Raw genomic sequence first — 25,943 nt, 5'->3', positions numbered from 1 at the left:
AAGTGACAGTTCCCCAGGGACCACAACAGCTCCTCCTGCTTCCCACCCCCCTCCCTCCCCCCATCCCGGGAGCCCGTCCTGTGGTGGAATCTGGACCCCTTTTGGGACCGGACCGGGCCCCGCACGGACTGGTGCTTGGTGGGAAGGGGTTGCCCAGGCCTCAGGTTCCCCCACCTGCCTGCTCACTGGGGGGTGTGGCACTTACACCTCTACATGTGGGTGGCATGCTGGGGGCTCCGCATCACCGTGGCTGCCCCCTGCCCTGGGGACTGTGCCTCCCTCATTTCCCCAGACATCTCCCGAGGCGGGCATGTGTGGCCAGTATGCCAGGAGGGCAGGGAGGGACTGGGGTGGGCCCCACTGAGGAACCCCAGGGACCAAAGGTGGGGCAGTTTTAAGAGAAGGCAGCAGTGGCTTGGACGGGTGGGGGCAGATCCCGACTTTGCCTTGGACAGCTCCTGGGACCGTGTTCAGTTGGGGACCCTGAGTTCAAGATGCACATAAGCTATCTGAACAGAGACGAGCTCAGTGGCAGGGGCCCACAAGGCCTGGCAGGGCCAGGGTGGAGGCGCGGAGGGGCGGCCCCCCCTTGTGTGATGCCCCTGGGACGGGATGGGCCAGCCCACAGGGGCGGAGACCCCATCTAGGCTGGCCCTGCTCCAAAGCCTCCACCCCCACCATGAGCCTGACCGAGGTGTCGGGCGGGGGGCACAGCCCACTCAGATCCTACTGTCTCCCCACCAGCCAGAGACCCCCTCGAGGTCAGGGCAGCGTGGCGTCTACCTGGCCCCAGGGCTGCATGTAGGAGGGGACAGGGTGGGTGGATGCAGGTGGCAGGGGACGCTCCCGCCCCCAGCTGGACCTCTCTCCCCGTGCAGGTGGAGCGGGAGATTGCCATCCTGAAGCTCATCGAACACCCTCACGTTCTAAAGCTGCACGATGTTTATGAAAACAAAAAATATTTGTAGGTATTGCCGGGTCTGGAGAGCTGGGGAGGGGGCAGAGGCGAGGCCGTGGGGCCCCGGGGAGGGAGCCAACTCAAGAGGGTGTCCACGGTCAGTGCTCCTGGCCCAGACCACGGCAGAGCCACCAGCTTGAACCGCCGAGGGCGCGGGGCTTCTCTGGAGGCAGGGCCTGGGGGCCGGGGTCAAGCCACAGGAACCACTTGGCCCAGTCACTGTGCCAGGGCCCCCAGGGACCCTCCCCATTCCCACTGAGGCCCCCATCTGCTCCCTTACGGGACTGGGACCCCAGGTTGGCTGACGGCTCGATGGCCACGCCAGGCCCCTCACCCTCCCTGGGCACCCACCCCCGTGCTGCCGAGGTCAGAGGCCAGCGGAAATCTCACTATCTTGGGCGCTCCTGGGTTGCAAATTGGAGACTGCCCCCCCCCTCCCCCGGCCCCAGGTCGCCCGCCGTGTGGCCTCAATGAGCTCACCAGGGGTGTGGGCGGTGGTCACTGGGTCACTGCAAGGGGGCGCTCAGCCCTGTCAATACTGCCTGTGTGGCTGTAGGAGGGCCCCATCCTGTGATGCCCTGTCCCTCAGGGAGGGGCTCCAGTGGCACTTTTCTTGGGGGCATTCAGATTGAGTGAGGAAATGCATGCAGGGGTCTGGCCCAGGGGACCTCGAGGTCTCAACTCCAAGCCCCAAGCCCCAGGCCCGACTTTGGGCCCCCGGAAAAGACGTGGGCACCTCACGGGCCAGGCCGGCTGGCGCCAGGTGGCCATCCACAGCCCGGCCATACTGTCCTGGGCCATGGGGGTTGGGGCACGAAGCCGGACAGTGAGGGCTGCTCTGGGGGAGCAGGAAGGCTTGGGCACATGGATTGAGGATGGTCCTAGTCCCACCCCTGACAAGTCTGTCCCTCTTTGGGCCTCAGTTTCCTCATAGCTGTGGCAGCTGGAGGCCCAGTGGCATGAGTGGCCAACTCCAAGTGTTTGAGGGTAGGGTGACCAGAGTCACCCACGTGGGGGCCGGAGATGAGTCAGTATAGCTGTAGGGGCACCAGGAGGCGGGTTGTGGTCCTGGGGCCCCTGACACCAGTGAGTACGAGGAACTCTGTCTCCCTGAGACCCCTGCACGACCCGCCACCATCGGCCTGACTGGGGCCCACCTTGTGGTCAGTGTCCAGCAACATCCCGTGAGTGTGGGGGCCGGCATTGTTGGCCACCTTCACACACAACATGTAGGGGACCCATCGTGTCTCATTTATGTTGAGACACTTGCAGGGATGGACCTGGGGTGGGGGTCAGGAAGCCAGGGACGGGCCTGGGACGGCAAGGCCCAGTGGAGGCACGGCCGGGCACAGGCCCAATGACAGGGACACCATGGCCAGCAGGAGAGCGATCAGGCGGCCAGGCTGGGTCCCGCTGGGCCCAGCACCCTCGCCAAGGCAGCCCTGGGAGCATGCAGGTGAAGGAGCAGGCAGGGGACCCCTTCACCGAGGTGCTGTGTTTGGGCCTCCCACTCAGGAGCAGGGCAGGACCCCTGGGATGGCCCCTCCTGCCAGAATCCCACCTGTGCCCCCTCCCTGCCCCTTCTCTCCTCAGGCCCCCTATGCCCCCACCCCTGCTGAGCCCTCCATTCCTGCAAGACAAGCTTTTGAGACGGCTGGTTCCCTACCTCCTGGCCCTCTGCCCGTGCCCTTGGCCTCTTCCAGCAAGTCCTCGGGGGTTCCTGCGGGCATCAGTGAGGCTGAGCTTGGACACAGAGGCGGGGTGGGGTCCCTCCCCTGCAGCCACTGTCACCAGGCCAGAGACTGTACTTGCCCCCTCCAGCTGTCCCCATCCTGCCCTGCACAGGAGCCCAGAGGGCCCTTCATCCCTGGACCCCTGCCAGCCACCTGCTCTGCAGACCAGGAAGCAGGCTAGCGTAGGGGAGTGCTGGGTTGGGGACCACTGGCCTTGGGGCAGGTGCTCTGCTCTGGCCCACAGAACCAGGGAGCCCAGGCCCCTGTCAGAACCCCCTAGTGGCCCAGCCCCCAGCCCCCAGCCCCAGTCAGGCCCCCAGGGCCCCCTGAGCCAGTGGGGGCAGTTACTATCCTGCTGGGGGGCCACCCTGTTTACGCTGTCTTCCAAGACCCCGTTTGAGGGCCAGCCCTGGGGGACCCCCCAGCCATACCCTGCCCCAGCCCCTTGGCCCACCCTGTTTTGGGGTCTCCCCTGTTGGCCTGGGCGCCCCGCAGGCCTAAGCGTCTGATTCATTCCCCTGCTCTGGGAGCCCAACCTGGACTGGCAGGGGAGGGCCTAGAAGGGTCACAGCCCAGCTTGCATGGGGGTCAGCGGCCACAGCGCCCCTCTTGCCTTGAGGCCCAGCGGCCCCTCAGCCAGGGGGTTGGGCATGGCCTGCTCCCAGCTTCCCTGCATCAGAGGCCTCCCGAGGCTGCGCTGGAGGCAGGCCTGCCAGGAGGCCCATCGTGCTGAGGGTGCCGGAGGCTGGGACGAGGCAGAGGGTGGCACCGGGGCAGGCTGACCACACGGTGCACAGCCAGCTGACGCCCACCTGTCCCCTGCAGATACCTGGTGCTAGAACACGTGTCTGGTGGAGAGCTCTTCGACTACCTTGTCAAGAAGGGCAGGCTGACCCCCAAAGAGGCTCGGAAGTTCTTCCGACAGATCATCTCTGCGCTAGACTTTTGCCACAGCCACTCCATATGGTGTGTGCCCCGACCCTGCCAGATGCCCCCATCCCATCAGGTGCCCCCATCCCCCACCGGGTACCCCCCGTCTCCCACCAGGTGCCCTCCCATCCCCCCAGGTGCCCCCCACCCCACCAGGTGCCCCCCATCCCATCAGGTGCCCCCATCCCCTACCAGGTGCCCCCCACCCCACCAGGTGCCCTCCCATCCCCCAGGTACCCCCCACCCCACCAGGTGGCCCCCCATCCCACCAGGTGCCCCCATCCCATCAGGTGCCCCCCACCCCACAAGGTACCCCCCCATCTCCCACCAGGTACCCCCCGTCTCCCACCAGGTTCCCCCACCCCCCCAGGTGCCCCCCCATTCCCCCAGGTGCCCCCTAATCCCACCAGGTGCCCCCCACCCCACCAGGTGGCCTCCCATCCCACCAGGTGCCCCCCATCCCATCAGGTGCCCCCCACCCCACCAGGTACCCCCCCATCTCCCACCAGGTACCCCCCATCTCCCACCAGGTGCCCTCCCTTCCCCCAGGTGCCCCCCCACCCCACCAGATGCCCCCCATATCCCCCACCAGGTGCCCCACCCCACCAGGTGCCCCCCCATTCCCCCAGGTGCCCCCTAATCCCACCAGGTGCTCTCCACCCCACCAGGTGCCCCCCCATCCCATCAGGTGCTCCCATCCCCTACCAGATACCCTCCCCCACCAGGTGCCCCCCACCCCACCAGGTAATCCCCCGTCTCCCAACAGGTATCCCCCCCCCCGTCTCCCACCAGGTGCCCATCCCCCCAGGTGCCCCCTAATCCCACCAGGTGCCCCCCCATCCCATCAGATGCCCCCATCCCCTACCAGGTACCCCCCTATCCCATCAGGTGCCATCCCCCACCAGGTGCCCCCCACCCCACCAGGTGCCCTCCCATCCCACCAGGTGCCCCTCCCCGCCTCCCACCAGGTGCCCCCCATCCCACCAGGTGCCCCCCACCCCACCAGGTGCCCCCCCATCCCATCAGGTGCTCCCATCCCCTACCAGATACCCTCTATCCCATCAGGTGCCATCCCCCACCAGGTGCCCCCCACCCCACCAGGTGCCCTCCCATCCCACCAGGTGCCCCTCCCCGTCTCCCACCAGGTGCCCTCCCATCCCACCAGGTGCCCCTCCTCCCCATCTCCCACCAGGTGTCCCCCATCCCACCAGGTGCCCCCCATCCCATCAGGTGCCCCCCACCCCACCAGGTACCCACACCCCCCACCCCGTCTCCCACCAGGTGCCCATCCCCCACCAGGTACCCCCTCCCCACCCTTGCACTCCCCCCACCCCGCCCCGTGCCCCTGGGGCAGACAGCACATTCTCTTTTGACCCCTTTCAGGAACATCAGGAAGCTTCTGCCAGGTGTCCACCCAAGGCTCTGGGAGCCCCTTCCTCAGCCTTTTTAGGGCTCCTGGGGCCAGGTCACCCTGGATTGGAGGGGCTCGGGATGGCCTCAGCCCAGAGCTCTTATGGTGGGGAGACCCCAGAGAGTAAGGCAGAGCCTGCCCAGGATGGGTGGGAGCACGTGGTGTGACCCCAGAGGGTCCCCGTTTCTCCATCCCAGCAGCCAGGCAGGCGACTTCTGATTGGCTGCCTGTGACATCACCAGGCTGGGCTGCCATTGGCCCCGTGCTGTGTGGGTGGGCTTTGGGGGAGGGGGAGGCAGCTAGGGGACCGGTCAGCCTCATTCCCGCCTTCCTTCCCAGCCACAGGGATCTGAAGCCAGAAAACCTTCTACTGGATGAGAAGAACAACATCCGAATCGCGGATTTCGGCATGGCGTCGCTGCAGGTTGGCGACAGCCTGCTGGAGACCAGCTGCGGGTGAGCGGAGCCGCAGGGCCAGGAGGGGCCCGGGCCGCTGCCCCTGAAGGCCTGCGCTCGGGCACGGCCCCCAGCCCCGCCCCCCATACGGGCCGCCAGTGGTCTCTGCTGCGGGCCGGGGGCAGGGTGGGGGTGGGGCGGCCACAGCCCCAGGACCTCTGGCTCTGCTCCCTGATTCTGCTCCCAAGTGCCGTGCAGTGAGTGACCCGCCAGGCCCAGACCCTCCTTCCGCTCTCTGGCCGCGTCCCGGAAGGCTGGTCCAGTCCCAGCGGCCACCTGTTCGCTCAGGGGCATCCCGGGCGGGCCATCTCTCTGCGGGGCCCATTCAGCAGCGCCCCAAGGTCCTTCTTCTGACTGTGCTCTCCTGGGACCCGGACGGCAGGCAGATGGCCTCGAGCGTGGCAGAGCCCAGAGGCTCCACAGCCCCTGTCTCCCCCAGAAGCACACAGTGTACCCAGCGGGGATTAGGTCGTAAGGGGGTTGTCATCAAAGTCCCCTGAGCTTCCTGCTGGGCCTGAGGGCCCCACAGTGGGGCATCTGCTGCGGGCAGAGCGTGCCTCAGGGTGTCTGCGCTGCTGTGGTCCTGGGGGCAGCCTGGAGGTCCGGGCGGGGTGGGACAGCCAGGGCAGGCAGCAGGGCCCGGGGGCCTTGGACCTCGGGCCTGACCGCCGTTTTTGCCTGTAGGTCCCCCCACTACGCCTGCCCCGAGGTGATCCGGGTAAGTGGCTGTTGCCCCCACACCCCCACCCGAGTCCCTGCCCGACCAAGGGCCTTCCCCACGTCAGCTGTGCGGACCCCCAGGCCCCGGCTGGCTCCCTCCCCGACCCTGGGCCTGGGCGAAGCCCCCCACCCCGGGCGCTTACCCCGCCAACCCCACTGCCGCCTGCAGGGGGAGAAGTATGACGGCCGCAAGGCGGACGTGTGGAGCTGCGGCGTGATCCTGTTCGCCCTGTTGGTGGTGAGCCCCCTGCCCGTCCTCCCTCCCTCCCGTGGTGCTGCCCGCCCCCCGCCTCCGCCCCGCCTGAAGTGACCCCGGTCCCTGCCGGCAGGGGGCTCTGCCCTTTGACGACGACAACCTGAGGCAGCTGTTGGAGAAGGTGAAGCGGGGTGTTTTCCACATGCCGCACTTCATCCCACCCGACTGCCAGAGCCTGCTGCGCGGCATGATCGAGGTGGACGCGGCCCGGCGCCTCACGGTGGGTCCCAGGCGTCGTGGAGGGCCCCCCCCCCCCCCGCCCCGGGAGCTTGCGAGATCCCTGCCCGGGGCCACCCTGTTAGAGCCGGGCTCCCGTCTCCGGAGCCTCCTCCCAGAGGGAAGGGCCGGCCCGTGCCTGAGTGTGGTATGGGGGCTCTTGGTGCGTACGGCGTGGGTGAGAGGGAGCACAAGGGTTGGAACCGTGTGCACGTACACGTGTGCACAGCTGCGCGGGCGTGTGTGCACAAGCACAGGCGGGTACACAGGGATGCACACGTGGTTTGGGAGTGCTGGTGTGCCTGGCAGGCCGGTGCCCGCAATACAGGCCCCTGTCTCCCGGGCTGTCCAGGGCTAGGTTGGTGTGAATAGTTCCCCACCACCGCTCCCCAGGACAGCTGGGGACCAGAGAGGGTGGCGGGGCGTAAGCTCCCACTTCTGAAAGAGGCCCCCAGCTGGCCGTCTCCAGCCTCCCTGGGGCTCAGCTAGTGCCGGGATGGCAGGTCCCCAGAGCGAGGGCAGCAGGACTCCCCTGACTGTCCTCTGCAGGACAGGGGCGGCCCGTGCCCAAGGGGCCGCCCTCTCCCCTCCTCCCAGCCAAGCTGTCCTGGGTGGAGTTGGGGGGAGAGCAGGGCTGGCCCCCAAGCCTCCTGCTCACACCTGCACCCAGCCCCTCCCTGTGCACAAGGAGGGCCGCCCTGGCCGCTTCCCCTGCTCTCCTCCCCTGGCCTCGGCCTGGAGCCGCCAGACCCAGGAGGCCACTCTGCTTCCCTGCTCACTCCCTCTGCCCCCAGCCCTGCCTGCAGCCCCCAGCCCTGCCCACCTTCCTTCTTTCTCTAGGCCAGCATTTCCTCTTCCACTTGGGATACGCAGGGTCAGGGGTACTAGGTCAGGGGTGCAGCCCCTCTCCATGCTCCCCCCACATTGCCCCCCCCCCCCGTCCCTTCTCTCCTCCCCTCCCCTCCCCACCCCTCCGGTGCTGCTCTCTGCACACTCCTGTGGTCCTCCCTCCCCGTGCTCCCGCCCCCTCTGGCCTCCTAACGTGGGCTCCTCCCTCCCTGCTCGTACTAACTCCCTGTTTCTCTTTCCTTGTAGCTAGAGCACATTCAGAAACACATATGGTATATGTAAGTAGCTTTTCCTCCCACATCACCTGCTTTGCCTGTCACCCGTCACCGTGGCCTGGAGGGCCTGCTAGGGAAGGCGGGGGGCGACCCAGCCCAGCGCAGGCCGGCTCCCAGCCTCAGCCGCTCCTGGCTCTCAAGGCCCCCCGGGCCGGCCTGCGCTGGGCACGGGCCGGACGCAGGAGGTGTGCAGGGGCCGGGTGCAGGGAGAGCAGCAAGCTGCAGGGCCCCAGGAAGGGGTGGGCCCCGCCCTCCCAGCACCTCAGGGTGGGGGCGGAGAAGCCCCAGGCTGCAGAGGTGGGGGTGAGTGACCCCACGGTGCCTGTCATCCACAGAGGGGGCAAGAACGAGCCCGAGCCGGAGCAGCCCATCCCCCGCAAGGTGCAGATCCGCTCGCTGCCCAGCCTGGAGGACATCGACCCCGACGTGCTGGACAGCATGCACTCGCTGGGCTGCTTCCGGGACCGCAACAAGCTGTTGCAAGACCTGCTGTCCGAGGAGTATGTTGGCGGGGGCTGCGCTGTGGCCAGCGGGCGGGGCCCCTCGGGGAACGGACTTGCCGACCCTTCTCCCTGCCTCTCACCCGCTGCAGGGAAAACCAGGAGAAAATGATTTATTTCCTTCTCCTGGACCGGAAAGAAAGGTACCCGAGCCACGAGGACGAGGACCTGCCCCCCAGAAACGAAATAGGTATAAGGTCCCAGGGCGGCCTGGTCCCACACTGCCCCCTCCAGGCCCAGCGGGCTGCCTGGCCCTGACCCCTGTCTGCACACAGACCCTCCTCGGAAGCGTGTGGACTCCCCAATGCTGAACCGGCACGGCAAGCGGCGGCCGGAACGCAAGTCCATGGAGGTGCTCAGCGTGACGGACGGCGGCTCCCCGGTGCCCGCGCGGCGGGCCATCGAGATGGCCCAGCATGGCCAGAGGTGCGTGCCTTCCAGGAGGACCCAGCACTCTGCCTCCTGGTGGCCCGGCCTGGTCGGCATTGGCACTCCTTCCTCACGGGCTGTGCTGGGCCTGGCGTGGCTCACCTCTGCCCCCTAGTCCTGGGGCTGGGCCAAGGCCACCGGGCGGGGCTGGACCACACGCTGTGCCAGGGGCTCGGTGGGGCTGCCTGGGCTGCTTGGGCTGGACTGGACTGAGCTGGACTTGGCTGAGCCGGGCTGAGCCGGACTGGGCTAGACTGGGCTGGACTGGGCTGGACTGGGCTGGGCTGGGCTGGGCTCGGCTAGACTGAGCTAGATTTGGCTGGGCTGGACTAGACTAAACCGGGCTAGACTGGACTGGACTGAGTCGGATTTGGCTGTGCTGGACTTGGCTGTGCCGGGCTGGGCTGAGCTGGACTGGGTGGGGCTGGGCTGGGCCGGGCTGAGCTACACTGGGCTCGGCTAGACTGAGCGGGACTGGACTGAGCTGGGCTGAGCTGGCCTGGCCTGGCCCGGACTGGATTGAGCTGGGCTGGGCTGGGCTGGGACTGGACTGGGCTGGACTGAGCCGGGCTGGGCTGGGCTGGGACTGGACTGGGCTGGACTGAGCCGGGCTTGGCTAGACTGGACTGGATTGAGATAGGATGGGCTGGACTGGGCTGAACCGAGTGGGGTTGGGGTGGACTGGGTTGGACTGAGCTGGGTTAGACTGGATTGGGATGGATTAGGTTGGACTGGGTTGAGCTGGGCTGGGCCGAGCTGAGCAGAGCTTTGCTCTGTTGGCCCGTGTTGAACCGGGCTAGTCAGGGGTTGGGCTGGACTGGAGTGGCCTGGACTTGGCTACACTGGGGTCAAGCCATGTTCAGAGCTACCTAGGAGGCCTGTCCCCACTCGATGCTGGCCCCATGTTTGGGTCACCTGTGGTAGTGTTGGGATCAAGGGCATGGAATTCTGTGGTGGGGATGGGGTGGGCAGGGGGAGGGGACGCGGGGGGGGGGGGTGGTGCGAGCAGGTGTGGGCTGAACCAGCAGCGCCCCCTGGAGGAAGGAAGGGCGTCCTGGTCCTGCAGAGCCTCCGGGGACTCTGGCTGGCTGGGAGAGGCCCTTGGCAAGTCAAATCCTCACCCTGGCGCTGGGCGGGGTCTTTTTGGGGTGAGGTCCAATGTTCCTGCCCAGGCAGGGGCTTTAGCCAGAGTTCTGGGGCATGGAGACCACCATGGGAGGTCCCAGCTCTCTGGTCAGCTGGGGGCTAGGTGCTGGGGCCAGCCGGGCCTCCCAAGGAATTTGCCAGGAAACAGGATCACTGTCAGGATTAAAGTGGGCACGGCTCCCTCGGTGGTCCCAGGCCTTCCCCGGGGCAACAGGCTGGCTCCGGACAACCACGGCCCACTGCCCGTGGGCTCTGGCACTGGGAGGCTGGCTAGGGTGGTGGGGAGAAAGGTGTCTGCTGGCTGAGCTCCTGCCCTGACTGCCTCGCGTCCTGCTTGTTGTGGGCACCCCTCTCCCCAGGAGGCCCCCAGGGTGAGAGGCCACCTCTCCCCAGCCCACCTTTCCTGAGCCTTGCTCCTGGCCTCCCGTTCGGCCTGCCCAGGGCAGGCCGACTGCTGACGTGGGGCCCACCCCATCCCAGCCGCCCCACGTCCCTCCCTCCTCACCCGTTTAGAACAGGGGCCAGGCGTGGGAGGCCACCGAGCCGAGTCTCCCGTTCTGCCTTCCGGGCCTGGCCACCTTGGGATGGGAGGTGCTGGGACCGGGTCAGCTGTGGGCCGTCCCAGCGGTCACTGGAAAAGCCCCTTCCTCCCGGCACCTCCCAACTTGCCTCTGCTGCTCCAGACTCTGCTTCTTCTGGCTTGGCCGCTCGGCACTGGGGCTGGAGGGGCCCTAGGGCTGCCGGTGGGTGCTGGGCATATCCTCCAAGGCCTGGCCAGGCCACCCTGCCCGGCAGGTCATCAGGGTGGGGTGCGCTGTGGCCCTGGCACCCTCCTGCCTGGCCTCCCCTCGCGCCCACGTGCCCGGCCTGTGTGGAGCTGTGTGGAGGTCCGGCCTCCCAGGCCGCCTGCTGGGGCTGCGTCAGTAACTCTGTTTTCTCGCTTTGTTCCTGCTGTAGTAAAGCAATGTTCAGTAAAAGCCTGGATATCGCTGAAGCCCACCCCCAATTCAGCAAAGAAGACAGGTATACACCCTGCCCACCCATCCCCCGCCCCCCAGCCCCGAAGACGACGGTGGGCCTGGTGGCAGGGCTGGGCCCGAGGCGCATCCGGCCCTCTCAGCTCTGGCGAGGGAACCCTCCAGCGAGCTGGGGACGGGCCTGGGCCAGACAGGGCTGAGGCCCCGAGGAGGTGTGGGCTGCTGGGGCAAGGCCGATGGCCGGCCTGAGAAGGGCTGGGAGACCCACTGCGCTCTCCCTGCCCTGGGACCCCCCGAGCGTTTGCAGGCTGTGAGGCCCCCCTCTGTGTTAGCCCTGGTAAACCTCCCCTCCTCTGTTCTGTGCTGGCCTTGGGTCCTGGGGTCACCCTGCTGCCCACAGGGGCCAGAGTGGAGGTGACAGCCCAAGGCGGCTGCAGGCTCCCCAGGAGGGGGCAGGAGGCATGACAGTCTTAGGGGTCTCTGCATGGGGCCTGGTGTTCCTGAGCACCCCCCCCAACCTTGCAGGGCCTGCTGCCTGTGGGCAACGGTGGTTGGGCCTCACCCCTGTTGCCCTCCCCCTGCCTCCACACCTGCCCGTGTCCCTGCCTGCTCACCGCTGGCCTCTTGCCGCCTACCTGTCGCCCGGCCCTGGCTGTTCTCTGTGCCGGCCCCATCCTTTCTGTCTCGGGCAGGTGCAGCCTGGTTTCCGGGGCCGCCTGCTTAGACAGGAGGGTATGGAGGCAGCCCCCACCCCTGTTCCTTCCACTGCTGCTTTTCTGGTTTCCTTGTGCCAAGTGATAAGCGCATGGCTGGCCTAGTGGCAGGCAGGCCCTGGGCGCTGGCCCTCACTCTCGGCTGCTGCCCTGCTGGCCTGCAGCTGCTGGGGTGGGCACCAGCTGGGACCGACGGCCCCCACTCCTTTGCCAGCATCCGGAAGCTTCGGACCCAGGCCTGGCTCTGGGCACTGTCCTGGCCGTGGGCATGCTGGGCTGCGGGGCCGGAAGCAAGGTCAGCGCCACCCCCTGGCTCCGTGGCTGTGTTAGGTGGGGGAGTCGGAGGGTCGCTGCCATGGGGTCCTAGCCCACAGGTGCCGGGGCCCTGGTCAGAGTGGGCTCAGCTCCTCCCTGAGGCCCAAGGGCTGGGCCAAGGCGTGGGCGGGCAGGCCGGCGGGCGGGCGGGAGCCCTCTCAGGGCCAGGCTGGCTGGTGGGGGCGGGCCTTCACTCATTTCCTTTTCTCTCCCGTGGCTGCCTCGGCACCACGCCCCCCCCCGCCCCCCATCTCCTTCTTCGAAAGGGGGCAGGTGCCAGTACCCAGGGCTGAGCGGGCGTGGTGTGCCCTCCCTTGAGGCCGTGTGGTGTGGTGGAGCGAGGCCTCTTGGGGTGCCGGGTTCCTGCCCGGCCAGGTCTGTGGGCCGAGTGGGGCCAGTGGTGGACTGGGCTCGTGGTTTCGGCCAACACTTACCCCGGTCTTGCCTTGCCCAGGCCCTCCTGTGCCAGGAGGAGAGGGCTGCAGGCTGGTGTGCTGTGGGTGGCTCTGGGCTGGGCAGGTGGGCTATGGGCATGGAAGGGTTGGGCTGGTGCCCAGCTGGTGGCCCACGTGGCAGGATGGGAGGTGCTCAGCAAAGCGCAGGACTCGGGGCCTGTGACAGTTCAGCCTTGGGGGTTGGGCCGGGCTCAGGGCCCCCGGGGCCTGGAGAATGGACCAGGCACGGGCCGGATTCAGCTCACCGGAGGCACCCGTCTCCCCTCGTCCCTCTAGCCACCTGAGCCCCCGACAGACCCTTGCCGAGGGCTCCCCTGTGCCGTCCTGGGCCTGGGCCTTGGACCCGGGGCAGCTCCCACGTAGAGAAGAGGCGGAGCCCCTGGGGGGGGCAGGCAGCCAGCCACCCCACTGGGGCTCTGACGGGGACCCCGATGGGGCTGCGGGGCCCTCTCGGGCCTGGGGAGAGACGGGGTGGGGGGCACCGCTGGACAGCCCTGGGCCGCCTCGAGGCTCTCGGCCGGGGCTCCCGTCCTCGTGGAGGGTCCGCCTGGGGGACGGAAGTGGAGAGCACGGCCCCTCCCAGCTGACCTGCCCGCCCCTGTGTCTGCAGGTCCAGGTCTATCAGCGGCGCCTCCTCGGGCCTCTCCACCAGCCCGCTGAGCAGCCCCCGGGTGAGCCCCCCGCCCCGACAGGCCCGGCGTGCACGGGGGGGCAGGGGAGGCTCCCAGAGCCGGGGAAGCAGGCCCCCTTCGCCCGCTGCTGGGGCCGCCCGCGGTTGCCGCTGCCCTCGCTAACTGCACGTCTTTGTTTTGTTTCGTTTTGTTTGTTTTTCTCCTGTGTTATTTGTGTACTTTTATGGCACCCGCTCCCACCCCCACGCCTGCCTGCCCCCGCTGGTCCTGCCTTGGGGTCCTGCTTGAACGTTGCTTTTCTGGTTCTCCTGGTGCCGTGTGTGCATGCGGGGCGGGGGTGGGCGCATGCACGGTGGCTCTCGGGGACCCCTCGCGCTCTGATCCCTGCCCTCCGCGCCTGCCCTGTAGCCTGTTAGAAAGTTTGCCCTGCCCCCCCCGCCCCCCGAGAGCCCCTTTGTGGTCTGCCCCCTGGCCACCTCCGTGGAGCCTGAAGCTTGTCGGAGCGCCTCTCGGCCCGGACACACCCTCCCTCCACAGGCCACCTCGCGGCCCAACCCCAAGACCCAGACCTTGCCGAGCAAGGCCAAGCTGACCGACAAGCCGCTGCAGGGCACCAAGTCCAACCCACTCCCGGCCGGCACCCAGGCCCGACCCCCTGTCCCGGGGGGCCTAGGCCCCCAGCTGGCCCTGCCCCCGGGCCCGCCGACCATGCCAGCCCCCACCCGGCTCCCACCCGTTGGGACTGAACCGAACACCAAATCTGTCCCCACCATACAGGTGACCCCTCACCCCTCTCCAAGGGGTAGTCCCCTCCCCACCCCTAAGGGGACGCCCGTGCACACGCCCAAGGAGAGCCCGGCAGGCACACCCAACCCCACGCCACCATCCAGCCCCAGCGTCGGAGGGGTGCCCTGGAGGACACGGCTTAACTCCATCAAGAACAGTTTCCTGGGGTCACCTCGCTTCCACCGCCGGAAATTGCAGGGTAAGCGGAGGGGAGGGGGACCGGTGGGGCAGGCAGGGTGGCAGGGGCCGCCCCCTCCCCACTTTCCTGGTTCACCCCATCAAAAGCACCAGGCAGTGGCCTGAGTCCTCTAGGCCAGCGAGGGCCCAGGCAGCAGCCCCGATGCCTGCTTACTCCCGAGCCTGCTCACGGTGCACGTCGAGGGCCTGGCGGGTGTGGCCGGGCCGGGCTACCTGAGCCCACGGAGGGGAGCCAGCCGAGGGGCGGGTGTGGGCGAGGACAGTCAGAAGCCCGTGGGACCGGGGCAGCGGTGGCCAGCCTGCTCCTGCGCGCTGGGTGCCGAGGGGCGGTTGGCAGCTCCGCTGGCTGTTGGAGCCTATAGCACAGCCGATGGGCGGGTGTGGGGGGACCATGGCCGTCTGTCAGTGACAGCGGGGCTGGCTGGAGGCTAGAGAAAGCACGGCCCGATTACAGCACCGTGGGACTGCCCCGCGGCCCTAGGCTCTGGTGGTGAGCCCCCAGGAGCTTGTGGGGTGGCTCCCTAAGGCCCTGCCCGCAGCGCAGGGGGATCCCTGGTGAGGGAAGGGCAGAGGGTCACCATGCCTTCTCTTCCCGTCCTTCCCATGTGCACAGTTCCAACACCCGAGGAGATGTCCAACCTGACCCCGGAGTCGTCCCCAGAGTAAGTGGCCACTGCCCAACGTCCACTGTGAGCCACCGGCCTCCCTCCTGGTGCCCAGACACCGAGTGCGTGGGGAGGCTGGTGCTGGGTCCTCCCACATGGCGGGCTGGGGACCCGCGAGGGCTTTGGGGTAAAACACCCCAGCCCCTCCGGGTGCTTATTCCTTCTCCCTGTGACCCTGTGCTTGCCCCAGGTGCCCCCTCCACTTCCTGCCTCTGGGACACCTCCTCTCCGGCACTCACAGCTCTGTGTCCTGTGCTGTGAACGCCAGGTCAGGGAACTGGGTCTGGGGTAGGGAGCCTGGCTGGAGACCAGGGAGGGCACGGCCGTGCCTTGGAGAGACTGCCGCACACCGGCCTGAAAGCCCGGGCTCCACACTGGGGGAAGCGTGTGGACCCTGAGCCCGAGCCCTGGTGGCCAGGCGTGCTCACGACTCTCCGGGCGCAGGCTCAGCCCCGGATGCGCTGGGCACAGGGGGCCTGCGAAGGACCAGCCTGTGGTGCTTGCGGCAGGCAGCCTCCGGGGAGAGGAGCGCTGGGCCGTGCTGACACGGGCTTTCCAAGGGCGGAGTGGAGCCCAGGATGCGTCCAGGAATTTGGGGGCTCGTCAGGATGGAGGGTCTCAAGGCAAAAACCTGGCGCTGGCCGAGGAGGAGGAGGAGGAAGCGGGCTGCGGAGGGTGGCACTGCAGGAGGGTGCCAGGGGCAGACCAAGCCCTCAGCTAACCATCGCCATTAAGGAGGAGCAGGTCCCGTGGGAGGCGATGGGCGAGCGGAGCCACAGCCACCCCGCAGCTGGCCTCAACTGTGGCAGAGACCCTGGAGAGGCCCCGCCCCCACCCTCCTGGCCCTCGTGGTGGCCTTGGCCTGCGGCTCTGGCAGCATGGCACAAACAGGAAGCGAGGCGTGGGTGTGGGACAGGGCCAGTGAGGGGAGCAGGAAGCCGCCATGGCCTCATATGGGCAGCCCATTCGAAGGCCACGGTCTTGCTGACTGAGCAGAAGGTGCCGCCATGGGGCAGGCTTCCCGCGGGGCCTGGGGACGCGGTGCCTGCAGGCAGGGCGGACACCCGGGCCGCGGCAGGTGCGGCAGGCGGGCCCCACGTGCTGGGTTAGGGCCTCGTCGACCCTTCCTGCTGTTGTCACCACTCACAGACAGCCCTGTAACAGGACTGTTGTGCTGGCGGACCAGTTAGGTCCCATAGCACCTGATGCCCTGAGGCCTTCCCGTTCTTGAGTCCCTTTGGGGGCCTCGCCCCTCCTGGGGGTCCCTATGGGGCCCGGCAGGTGCGCAGCCGCCCAGGGAGCTCGGTGCAGTTAATCCCCAGCGCCGCCTCCTACAGGGGACGTCCTCGCCGGCAGCGTGTCGGTCAGGGTCCCCCCACCCGGTGGGGTGCGAGTGCACCAGTGTGTACACGTGGGGCTGTTTCTCGGAACTGGCTCACATGATTGTGGGGGCCGGCAGGCCTCAGGCCGTGCGTTCGGCAGGTGGAAATAAGCAGGTTTGGGTGATGTTACAGCCCCGAGTGTGAAATGTGCAGGTGGGGAACCCCACGGTGCTCTGTCGAGCGGAACTCCTTAGGGAAACTGCAGCCTTCCCTCTCGAAGCCTTCACCTGGTTGGAGGAGGCCCACCACATCCTGGAGAGTGGTCTGCTTTACTCAGAGACGCCTGGCTACCACACGTCTAAGCAGCAGCACCTGGCAGCCGCCCGGGGGGCCGAGCTGACTTGTGGAGTCGACCGGCAAGAGCCTCTCTGGCTCCCTCAGGCACGGGACTATTTGTGCCGGCTGCCCAACAGCTGGGCTCCCAGGGTACAAACAAATGACGTTTTCAGTGACTCTCCTATCATCTCTGTCAAAGGAGGAGAAAGAGAACCCCCGGCGGGTTCCAGACGGACTCCCGAGTACCTCTTGGGCTGCAGGCCCTGGGGACGGGTGCTGGGGCAGAAGCCTGCGCTCCAGGGCAAGGAAGCAGAGCAGAGGGCTGGCGGGGAGGCAGGAATGGGGGGTGGGGGGATGTGCACTGTGGGGTCGGGGTCCCCGAGCTGAGCAGAGGCCGCTTGGGCCCACAGCAATGTGCGCGGCGGGGCCCTGCCTGTGCCTCGCTGGCTGCCTCGAGGTCTGAATGGGGGTGTTTGATGGCTTGACGGGCGGAACTCGGGTCCCGTGTCACTGATTCGGTGAGAGGCGGTGAGAGACGGCGAGACGGCGGCCTGGAAGACCGCTCCAAAGCTTAGCGGCTTCAACGACACGCGTTCCTCCTCTCGGGCTCTGTGGGTCAGGACCCCGGGCGGCCCCGCTGGGCCCCCTGCTGCAGGCGGTCGGCGAGCCGTGGTCCTCTCAAGGCTCAGCAGGAGCCGGGCCTGCGCCAAGCTCGTGTGGTTCTGGGCAGGACGCGGGTTCCTCGGATACGGGCCTCTCCGTCGTGTTAGCTGGCTCTGTCACGGTGCCGTGGGGACCTGCTGGCAAGCAGGAGTCGCGGCCTGTGCAATGTGTTCTTGGAGGCGACATCTGTCCTCTCGGGGCTCCCAAGGGAGGGGCCGGCACGGGTGTGTGAATGCGGGAGGCAGGACGGTGGGGCCAACCGAGGGTCTCCCGCGCCGGTGTGCTCTGAGCACGTGGTGGCCCCAGACGCAGGGCAGAATAACAAGGCCGGACGGAAGACAGAGGACAGTAAGGGAAGCCCTGGGCGCCGGTGAGGTGAGGGGCTCAGTGTGTGCGGGGGGATGCGGCCCCTGCCCTGCCCAGTAGAGCAGCTGGGTTGGAAGCAGCCTCCGTGTTCCACGGGGTGACCGGGCTGGGCAGCAGGAATGTGGACGGCCGGGCGGCCCCTGGCCCTCCAGGACAGAGGGTGGCCCCCGGGGAGCCAAGGCTGCCCCGTCAGGTGGGAGGGGCACACAGCCTCCTGGGCCCCCAGCCCCCATTCTCCACGCAGCGTCCCCCCATCCATGTGTCCACGTGGGTGCACGTGTGGGTGCAGAGTTCCCCGGCCAGCCGCGACCCCCTACCCTGGCCTCCCGCGCTGCGCCCGCTCCCCGTGCAGCCCCAGGGCAGGGGCACCTCCCTCAGGGATGGTGTAGAGCCGATTTCCCCAAAACTCGGCGGCTGAAGCAGGAGTGAGGCTGGGCTCTACCTTCCTTTGTGGTGGGTTCTGCTGGGCACTGCCCAGACCCAGGCGGGCACGGGAGGGGAGCGGGGTGGGAGGAGTCGGGAGCCAGAGCAAGAGTGGGGGATGGGGAGGGGGCAGCAGGGCAGTGAGCCGGCCTCGGCCTGGAGGGGAGCGCGGGCCTGTCCCCAGAATCTCTGCCGACAGTGAGCAGACCCTGCCCCTGCCCCCGCCCCCGCCCCCCTGCCCAGGCTCGCCAAGAAGTCGTGGTTTGGGAACTTCATCAACCTGGAGAAGGAGGAGCAGATCTTCGTGGTTATCAAGGACAAGCCCTTGAGCTCCATCAAAGCCGACATTGTTCACGCCTTCCTGTCGGTGAGCCCCCGTGCCCCCACCCACCTGCGATGCGCGTGCCACACAGCCACTGGCTCCAACTGCCCTGGCTGGCGCCTGAGGGTCACCACGTGGGCCCCTGGCCCCTGAGGAGGCACTAGTGTGTCTGGGGCGGGAGACAGGTGTGCATGAAACAAGTCCTGCTGAGATGGGGCTCAGTGGGGCTGGGCCTCGAGGGCCTAGGGCCGGGACTGCTGGGGGCTGGGGTTGAGCCCCGGGGGGTGACACCTCACTGAGACTGGCAACCATGTAGCAGCTCCCCAGGGAGGGGTCGTGGGGTCTGGACACAGAAGGCCCTCTGCTGGGTCTGGTGGACATACCGTGGCCTCGGGAACTGTCCCAGAGGCCTGTCCCCTGTGTGCTCTCCCACCCCCACTTGTCTCTGACGGAGGCCTGGTGGCTCCGAGGGTGGGCTGCCCTCAGGCCCTGGGCGTGCTCCTTTTGTCTTTGCGAGACCTTTGAGTGTGTGAAGCAAAAAGCCCTGAACGTTTTCTTCCGGGTCCTGTCAGGCGGCCTCGCCCCGGGCTGGGTCCCCCAGGACCACGGCACCCCTGCAGCTCAAGCTGGGCCACCCCAACCAGGGTGGGCAGGACCCGCCAGTGTGGTTCCCTGGGCTCAGTGAGGCCTCAGCCCTGCCGTCCCGGCTGCAGCCAAAGTTCCCTTTGGGCGAGGGGACAGCTTAGAGCGCTGACGAGAAGTCTCCGGGGACCAGGAGGAGCCAGCAGCAGGCCCAGGGTGGGGGGTGGGGGGCAGCCTGCCTGCTCGCCTCCTCAGTGCCCCCAGTCTGGGTCTCCCTCTCCCTCAAGCCCTCCCAAGTGCTCCTCCCAAGTGTGATGGGGATTCGGCCGACACCTCGTTCAGCCTCCTGGCACGGCTGCTCTCCTGAGCAGCAGAGCACCGTCCTAGGGGTGACCCCCCCCCCCCCCACCAAGGCAAAACCACCTCCTGAGTCCGTCTTCAGGGGCATGCCCCCTTGCTGCCCGTGACTCAGGTGCACAGGGGCCCCTCTGCCCGAGCTCAGCGATGGCCAAGTGGCCTCAGCCTCCGGAGGCACCTTCGCAAAGCACAGCAGAGGCTTTAGCGCTGATCCTGGCCGCCACCGCCGCTGCTCTCAGGGGCCTGCGCTGCCCTCCTTGTTCCTGCCTCCCTGTTCCCCCCCACCCTCTCCTCTTCCACTCGGCTCCCGTGTCCCAGCCTGCACGGAAGTTCAGGGTTAGGGGCTCCAGCCTGGTCCACAGGGTGGCGTGGAGGACCGGCTCGGCACTGCACACCCACACCACCCTGCCGCCCTGCAGATCCCCAGCCTCAGCCACAGCGTCATCTCCCAGACCAGCTTCCGGGCTGAGTATAAGGCGACAGGGGGCCCGGCGGTGTTCCAGAAGCCGGTCAAGTTCCAGGTGGACATCACCTACACCGAGGGCGGGGCAGCGCAGAAGGAGAATGGCATCTATTCTGTCACATTCACGCTCCTGTCAGGTGAGCCGCTGGCCCAGGGCACGGGCTCCGGGCTAACCCTGGGCCTGGGCATGACCCCCTATCTCCCCCAGGCCCGAGCCGCCGCTTCAAGAGGGTCGTGGAGACCATTCAGACCCAGCTACTGAGCACACACGACCAGCCCTCCGCCCAGCATTTGTCAGGTGAGGCGGGGGCTCAGCTTGGGCTGCCCTGCGGGCTGGTGAGCAGGGGTGTGGCCCCCCTCCGACGTGCCCACCTCGCTGCCCCCCAGGGGGCAGGGCCCTCCCCGGCGCAGTGGGCCGGCCCGTCTCTGCACACCCAGGGAGGTAGGGCCCAGCACACCACACTGAAAGGCGCCTCTTGTCCACTGTAGAACCCCCCCCGCCAGCGCCAGGACTAAGCTGGGGTGCTGGGCTTAAGGGCCAGAAGGTGGCCACCAGCTACGAGAGTAGCCTCTGACGCTGGCAGGTAAGGTGTCCGGCCCCCGCCGCAGGGGCAGGGAGGGGGCTGCGGGCAGAGCCTCTGGCGAGAGCCAGACTGGCCCCAAGAAGGGCACCCTGTGCCCGCTCACACATCCAGCGGCCAGCTCCCGGCCCTGGACAGACCGTCTAGGCCCAGCACCCAGGCTGAGCAGCCGGACACGGGCAGCCTGGCCCCAGGCCGGTGAGAGCAGGCTCCAGAAGAGCAGTGGCCAAGGTCCTGCGGGGAGCCTGCCACCCTCCGGGCTCCCCCAGCCGTACCCTGCGAGGCTGTGGGCCTAGCGCCCACACTGGCTGACACACGGTGGGGCTACCTGCCACCTCACTTCCCCGTGACAGGCCCGTGATCGTCTGGCCTTGAGCAAGACGGGGGGGCCTGAGTGCCCAAAGGAAGAACTCCCCAGCTGGGCCTACGGGGTGGGGGGGGGGGTGGTCACACAGGGAGAAGGGGCTGCCCAGGCCTGGAGGTGCTGGGGGTCCGAGAGCCTGAGGGTCCACGCTGCTCAGCACCTGGTGGGGAGTGGGCTACGTGCCCGCGGCAGGGGTGGGTGAGCCTGTGTAGGGCCGGGTGGGCATGTGCACACGCAGCTGTCCGTTAGCGAGGGTGTGCGGGTCCTGTCAGGATGGTGGTAAGGCACTTGTTGCCGTGACGGCCCAGTCTGGGTTTAGGGTCTGGGGAGCACGGCGACCAGCACAAGCCCTGCCTCTCTGAGCACCCCCTCAGGGGGCCCCTTTTCCAGCCTGGTGGGGTCCCAGGGGCCAGACCAGCCCCGCTCATCCACCCTGCCCCTGCCATCCTCATTCCATTGTATGTGTTTCACCCTTTTCACCCCCAACGTGTGCCTCCTCACCCCACTGGCAGGTCAGGGCTGGGGTGCCCCCAGCATGCTAGCCCTAAGCCCACGGAGTGGGCTCTGGGAGCCAGGCTGGCACTGGAGGCAGGGAGCAGGGGGGACAGGTGTCAGGTGCCTCTGGCTCCCTGGGAGCCTTCAAGGCCTCCACATCAGAGCAGAGCAGGGCTGACAGAGGGAAACTGAGGCCAGGGAAGGACAGAGCTTGTTGAGGGAGGTGAGCGAAGGCCAGGGCCTGGTGTGTTGCCCAGAGGGTACCCAGGCCTGCTCCTGGCTGGGTCATTCTGCCCATCAGCCGGCGTCCCTCATGCCAAGTACCAGGCACAGCAGTGAGCAAGGTGGACGCTACTCTTCCCCTGGGCTCCACACCCCACCGCAGTCCTGCCCCCACCCCAAAGCGGGGGCCCCTGTTAGTCCTGACCCCACTCAGCCTTGCGTCCAAAGCTGTGTCCCCGCAAACTCTCGGGTACCCCCTCTGGGCTCCAGGCCCGTCTCCCCTGACCTCCTTCAGGGGGTCTGGGACCTGGGGAGCCTAATCCAGGATCCTAGCCCATGCCCTGGCCCCATCCCTAGGCCTCCTGTACGCTCTGGCCTTTCCCAGCACCCTCCCTCGCAGTCTGGATGCTCTTGTCTGTCGAGCTCAGTTCTAGAGCCACTGTGAGCAGGGGGCAGAAGCGGGGGCCCCTTAGCTACTAGGGCAAGAGACCTGGTGGTCACTCCAATTAGGGAAAGGAGGCCAAGAGGTCACATCCCACCCAGCATAGGCCCCTGTGAGAGCCTTGAGGAGCCCTACACTCTAGGCCCCTGGAGCACCAACACTCCCAAGGCCCAGCAGAAGGGAACGGGGTGCCAGCACGGGCTGAGGGGCAGATACAGCTGCCTGAGCTGCAGAGTGGCAGGATGAGGACACTCACCTGTCCAGAGTAGGTCACAACCAGAGCCCTGAGCTTCTCCGTTCCAGAGCACATGTCTTGGGCCCAGGGCAGGACAGAGGAGACGGAGGGCCAGGTGGGTGCAGGGCACCCGATGGGCAGGGCCCCGTCTTGCCCTCAGGCTCTGGTTGCAGCAGGACCCTCCTCTGACCAGGATACTGCCCCACCCCCCTCACTGCCCACAGTCTGAGCCGGCCACACCCCAGGCTCCACCCCCCCCTCCCCCCAAGTCCCACCCAACTCCAGCTGGAACCCACCCTACCTGCCCCAACCCCCCCGCCCCTGCTCTGGGCTCCACCCCTCCCAGCCTCCTAGCCTCCTTCTCCAGCGTGCCAGGCCCGGCAGCACCGGCCCCTTTCCCCGTGGCCCCGCCCCCAACCCGGGCTCCGCCCCTCCCTGAGGGCCTGGCCGGAGGCTGAGGGCAGTGCCTGGCCTGGGCTCCGAGTGGGAAGACTTTTTCACGCGTCTCCCTCCCTCCTTTCTCCATTCTGTGCTCCAGACACCACTAACTGTATGGAAATGATGACGGGGAGGCTTTCCAAATGTGGTAAGAACCCCTCACGCTCACCTGGGATCCCCCAGCCTGTCACCCCCACCTGCAGCCCGCTCCTGGCTGCGTGCTACCCCTGCCACCCTTAGGGCCACCCTGGGGTCCCTGTATACACGTGGGGCCCCCCCCCAGCCCCCCCCCCACCTCTGCCAGGAGCAGCCTCGGTCACCCACCCCCTAGGGCAGCCACTGGCCCAGCCCTAGGATCCAGGCAGGCCAGGAAGGGAACCCGAGACAGATCAGTCAAGGGTCTCCACGCCCCAGGGCCAGCAAGGGTCTGTGTGGGCTCTGGTCTGGGGTCTGGGTGGACTCCAGACCTTGGGCAGGAGGCTGCTGTAAAAGCTTTCTGTCCACTGAAGGGTGGGGTGGGGGAGGGTGCTGTGCACGCACTCCCCTGCCCACTGCTCCGGGCTGGGGGAGTCAGGTTTGAGAGGTAGAGCGGAGGCACCTGGACAGTAGGACAAGGCCCCCAGGTGGGGGTGGTCAAACCATCTCTGCCTTCTTCCTCTGGGATCAGGGCCCCCACTCTGGCTGCCTGCCCCCGGCCCTCCCATACCCAAGCTCTCCATGCCTGTTCACCCATCCGTCCATCTGTGTGTCTGCTGCTGACCTCTGTGTCCATGCGGTGCTGCCTGGGCTGGCCGGGGGCCGGGCTCCAAGCCTCCCGGGAGGAGCGTGGCGGGCACGCTGGCTCCAGCCTCCCCAGCCCAGAGAAGGCTCCCTGGTCCCGTGCGAGGAGGCAGCCGGGGGCCCCAGGGTCCTGCTCAGCCCTGGGGCTTGTGGCAGTGGTGGCTTTTCTGCCTCGGTCTCCAGAGTGGGGCTGGCCGGGTGGCCAGGCCATGGGGCGGCTGAGGTGCAAGGGGGGCCAGGGCCTCAGGGCCAGGCGCGGTGAGGGAGGAGGGGTCTCTCCACCTGCTGCCCCCACCCCTCGCTTGCTGCCCACCTGCCCCCCCCCCCACCTGCCACGCCCGGCTCAGACCTCATCTCGTTGGGTTTTCTTTCTCTCGTGGAGACCCTTTCGTTCATTTGTTTGTTTGTTCTCTTTCTCTCTCCTTACCCCCCTTCCTCTTTCTCTTTTTTTTTTCTTTTTTCTTTTTTCTCTTTTGTCTTCTGTTCTGTGTACCCAGGCAGCCCATTGAGTAACTTCTTTGACGTAATTAAACAACTTTTTTCAGACGAGAAGAACGGGCAGGCGGCCCAGGCCCCCAGCACGCCCGCCAAGCGGAGTGCCCACGGCCCACTCGGTGACTCCGCGGCCGCTGGCCCCGGCCCTGGAGGGGACGCCGAGTACCCAACGGGCAAGGACACGGCCAAGACGGGGCCGCCCGCCGCCCGCCGCGAGCAGCCTTAGACACATAGCCCCCTCCCCCAGCACGGCCCTGACAGTGGCCCCCAAGGCCGCCCCGCCGCCCGCCCGCCCGCCGCCGCCCGCCCGCCCGCGTGGACCCGGGGCCGCGCCCGTCCGCCCGGCTAGACTGTTGCGGAGCCGGGGAGGAAAGGAAAGGGGGCACCGGGGGCCAGCGCCTGCGGCGGGGCCCGCCCGTGCTCGCTCTTTCTCTCACTGTCTCTCTCTCTGCCTGCCTCTGACAACGCCACTGTTTCCGCTCTGATACCAGGAATTATCCCGAAAAGTTAACATGTCACCTCCACGAGGCCGTCCTCTGTGCTCCGCGCCGGACACCGGCTGACCGAAGGCAGCTGCCGCGGACCCGCCCTCTCTCGTCTCCTGCTGCTGCCGCCCGCGGCGAGGCCCCGCCCACCCGCGCGCCGCCCGCCCCGCCCGCGGCGAGGCCCCGCCCACCCGCGCGCCGCCCCGCCCGCCCCGCCCGCGGCGAGGCCCCGCCCACCCGCGTGGCGCCTCCGCGCCGGCCGGCCGGCCGGCCGGCCGGGCTCCGGACTCGCGGCGACCTCCCCGGCCGGGCCGCGGCGGGCGGGACAGCCCAAGTCACCGGCCCGCCGGCCAGCCTGCACGCGGCCTCCCCCGGCACGGCCCCTGCCTGCAGCCGCCCGCCCGCCCCGCCGCTCGCTCGCGTCCACCCCCCCCCCCCCCCCCCCCACTTCCCCGCTCGCCTGGGGCTGCAGCGTGCTCTCGCGCTTGGCGACCCTGCCTGGCCCGGGTGGACCCTGACCCTGCAGGCACCGGAGCCGCCTGCCTGCTCCACGGCTGGCCGAGATCAGTATTATTTATTTGCTGTTTTAACTTACTGAGTTTCTTTCACTTCTCTGTTCAGGGAAGGGGCAGCAGCAGCGTCCTCCTGCCATCTGTGTGTCTTGGGCGGGGCGGGGTCTGGGGCCGAGGAGGCGCCCTGAGGAGGGAGCCGTCGGAGCGCTGGGGGGCGGCGGGGGCAGGCCGGTGGGTGCAGCGCCGGCAAGCTACTGTAAACTTTAAAGAATTCCTGCAAGATATTTTTATAAACTTTTTTTTCTTGGTTGTTTTTGGAAAAGGGTGTGGGGGTGGGGGGAGCCGCTGGGGCAGGGCTAGGTTTTGTGTTCAGGTCTTTGCTCTTGGTTCTTTCTATATACATACACATATATATATTTAAAGAACGGCGCGGTTCGCTCTGTCCCATGTTCTGTCCGGTTACTGTGTAGATGCAACTCCAGTCCCACGGGGTGGGGGGGTAGGGACGGGGCAGGGCGCTGTCTCCCAGCAGGATGGCCCTGCCCAGGGCCCCTCTGTCAGGCCCAGGCTGGGGACCATCTTGGTTTTGTCTGAGAGTGGGGGTCGGAGGAAGGCCCTGGGCTGGCTCCCACACACGGGACAGCAGAGGCACCGCAGGGTTTTTTACTAAAATGACAAAAAGTAAAAAAAAAAAGAAAAGAAAAAAGTTGGCGGCGTCCTCCGCAGTGTGTGTTCTCTGTACACAGCAAGGTCACGGGGTGTGGCCGCCTCACTCCGTCCCTGTCCCCAGCTTCTGCCTGTTTCTGTTGGTGGGCCCGGTCCCTCCAGGGTGGCACAGGCCCCCGTGGTGTTGAGAGTGTGCGGGGGGGGGGGGGGGGGGGGCCTGGCTGCTGTTGGGAGGCACCAGGCCAGCGGCGGGCCAGGATGGCAGGTTTTGATTGCATGCCTTCGCTGTAACGAGTCCACTTTGCTTTTGGTGTGTCTTCCGCCTCCCCGCCCGCCCTGCCCCCCTCCCATCGTGGACAGCTTTTAATGCTTCTGTTACATTGACCCCCCCCCCACCACAGGCTGGGATTTCAATACATAAGAAACAATTAAACACCTATAACAGCATAAGCCACGCGGTACAAGCGGGAGGGGCTTCTCCAGAGACAGAAGACACCGAAAGCAATACCTCTTGTTAGCCTTCCTCTTTTGTACTCGGGACACACGCAGACGTCACGGAAACGAACAAGCCCCACCCCGTGTATCCCCTGTCAAATAACTGTGAGCAACCTTAGTTCTGGAACAATAAATTCCTTCAGTAAAAATACCCGACGCCAGTCTCCGTCCAGGCGGGGGTGGGGCAGGGATGTGGGACAACCGGGTCCAGCTCTTGTCCCCCACGTGCATTTCTCTGGGCTCTGCCGGGTGTGGACGCTCCAGACAAAGAGGCCAGCC

The 25,943-nt window shown here is 67.5% G+C and overlaps 1 protein-coding gene across 10 annotated transcripts in view; it reads left to right on the top strand.

Annotated features, from left to right (window-relative positions):
• The window catches only part of BRSK2 (BR serine/threonine kinase 2), a 60,934-nt gene extending 36,784 nt beyond the window's left edge, over positions 1-24,150 (top strand). Inside the window, exons 3-22 of one of the 10 annotated variants that reach the window (XR_006193642.1) lie at positions 879-964; positions 3,517-3,657; positions 5,372-5,488; positions 6,173-6,206; positions 6,378-6,446; positions 6,538-6,684; positions 7,776-7,807; positions 8,140-8,304; positions 8,397-8,494; positions 8,580-8,730; positions 10,837-10,902; positions 12,950-13,010; positions 13,749-13,956; positions 14,569-14,617; positions 17,974-18,097; positions 19,411-19,591; positions 19,663-19,752; positions 19,944-20,038; positions 22,332-22,379; positions 23,998-24,150. Coding sequence is in view for 7 of the 10 variants with exons in the window: in XM_042905244.1 (XP_042761178.1) it covers positions 879-964; positions 3,517-3,657; positions 5,372-5,488; positions 6,173-6,206; positions 6,378-6,446; positions 6,538-6,684; positions 7,776-7,807; positions 8,140-8,304; positions 8,397-8,494; positions 8,580-8,730; positions 10,837-10,902; positions 12,950-13,010; positions 13,749-13,956; positions 14,569-14,617; positions 17,974-18,097; positions 19,411-19,591; positions 19,663-19,752; positions 22,332-22,379; positions 23,557-23,732 (2,043 nt within the window). In the remaining 3 variants the exon portion in view is untranslated. Of the gene's footprint in view, positions 1-878; positions 969-3,516; positions 3,658-5,371; positions 5,489-6,172; positions 6,207-6,377; positions 6,447-6,537; positions 6,685-7,775; positions 7,808-8,139; positions 8,305-8,396; positions 8,495-8,579; positions 8,731-10,836; positions 10,903-12,949; positions 13,011-13,748; positions 13,957-14,568; positions 14,618-17,973; positions 18,098-19,410; positions 19,592-19,662; positions 19,753-19,943; positions 20,039-22,331; positions 22,380-23,508; positions 23,754-23,997 lie in introns of those variants that run through there. The other 9 variants (XR_006193641.1, XR_006193643.1, XM_042905246.1 and 6 more) reach the window with 9 other exon arrangements.
• The last annotated feature ends 1,793 nt before the right edge of the window (positions 24,151-25,943 follow it).

The sequence above is a fragment of the Panthera leo genome, chromosome D1 (assembly GCF_018350215.1).
Source record: "Panthera leo isolate Ple1 chromosome D1, P.leo_Ple1_pat1.1, whole genome shotgun sequence".
NCBI classification, from domain to species: domain Eukaryota; kingdom Metazoa; phylum Chordata; class Mammalia; order Carnivora; family Felidae; genus Panthera; species Panthera leo.
This window is presented reverse-complemented; position numbering and strand designations above follow the sequence as displayed.